Genomic DNA, 414 nt, shown 5'->3' with positions numbered 1-414 from the left:
AATCTCCCAATCTCCTCTTAGCTCTCTTAAAAATGTACCCACTTCTGACCTTTTCAAATCACCAGATTGTAGATATTTTTCAACCATGCTGTTGTAGGCTGCAATGTTCTCAACACATCTGGCTACAACTATAGAAGAGGCCTTATTGAATTTCAGGCCTTCTCTGACGATACTTTCGGAAACAGGTAGAGTATTGTTAAGCTTCTTCTTGGGCAAAGCAATTATCTTCAAATCAGCCATAGGTATTAGAATCGAGGCCAACAGGAAATTTTGCTGGAATGACTTGTCTTTCGTCTCGATGGCCTGCCTTAATTTCAAATATCTTGATAAGAAGTCCTTGTAGTGGTGGATGAAGTTCTTCAAGTGATGATTGAAAATGCCCTTCTTGTAAATATCTTCCACATCTTTTGTTTG

The 414-nt window shown here is 38.6% G+C and overlaps 1 protein-coding gene across 1 annotated transcript; it reads right to left on the bottom strand.

Moving 5' to 3' along the window:
- On the bottom strand, nt 1-414 carry OGAPHI_006565 (uncharacterized protein; the record flags this gene model as incomplete). Its single annotated transcript, XM_046207864.1, has 1 exon — nt 1-414. A coding segment is annotated over one exon (414 nt), but the record flags the coding sequence as incomplete, so codon positions are not given.

The sequence above is a fragment of the Ogataea philodendri genome, assembly GCF_020536065.1.
Source record: "Ogataea philodendri strain CBS6075 chromosome Unknown scaffold114, whole genome shotgun sequence".
Lineage (NCBI taxonomy): Eukaryota > Fungi > Ascomycota > Pichiomycetes > Pichiales > Pichiaceae > Ogataea > Ogataea philodendri.
This window is presented reverse-complemented; position numbering and strand designations above follow the sequence as displayed.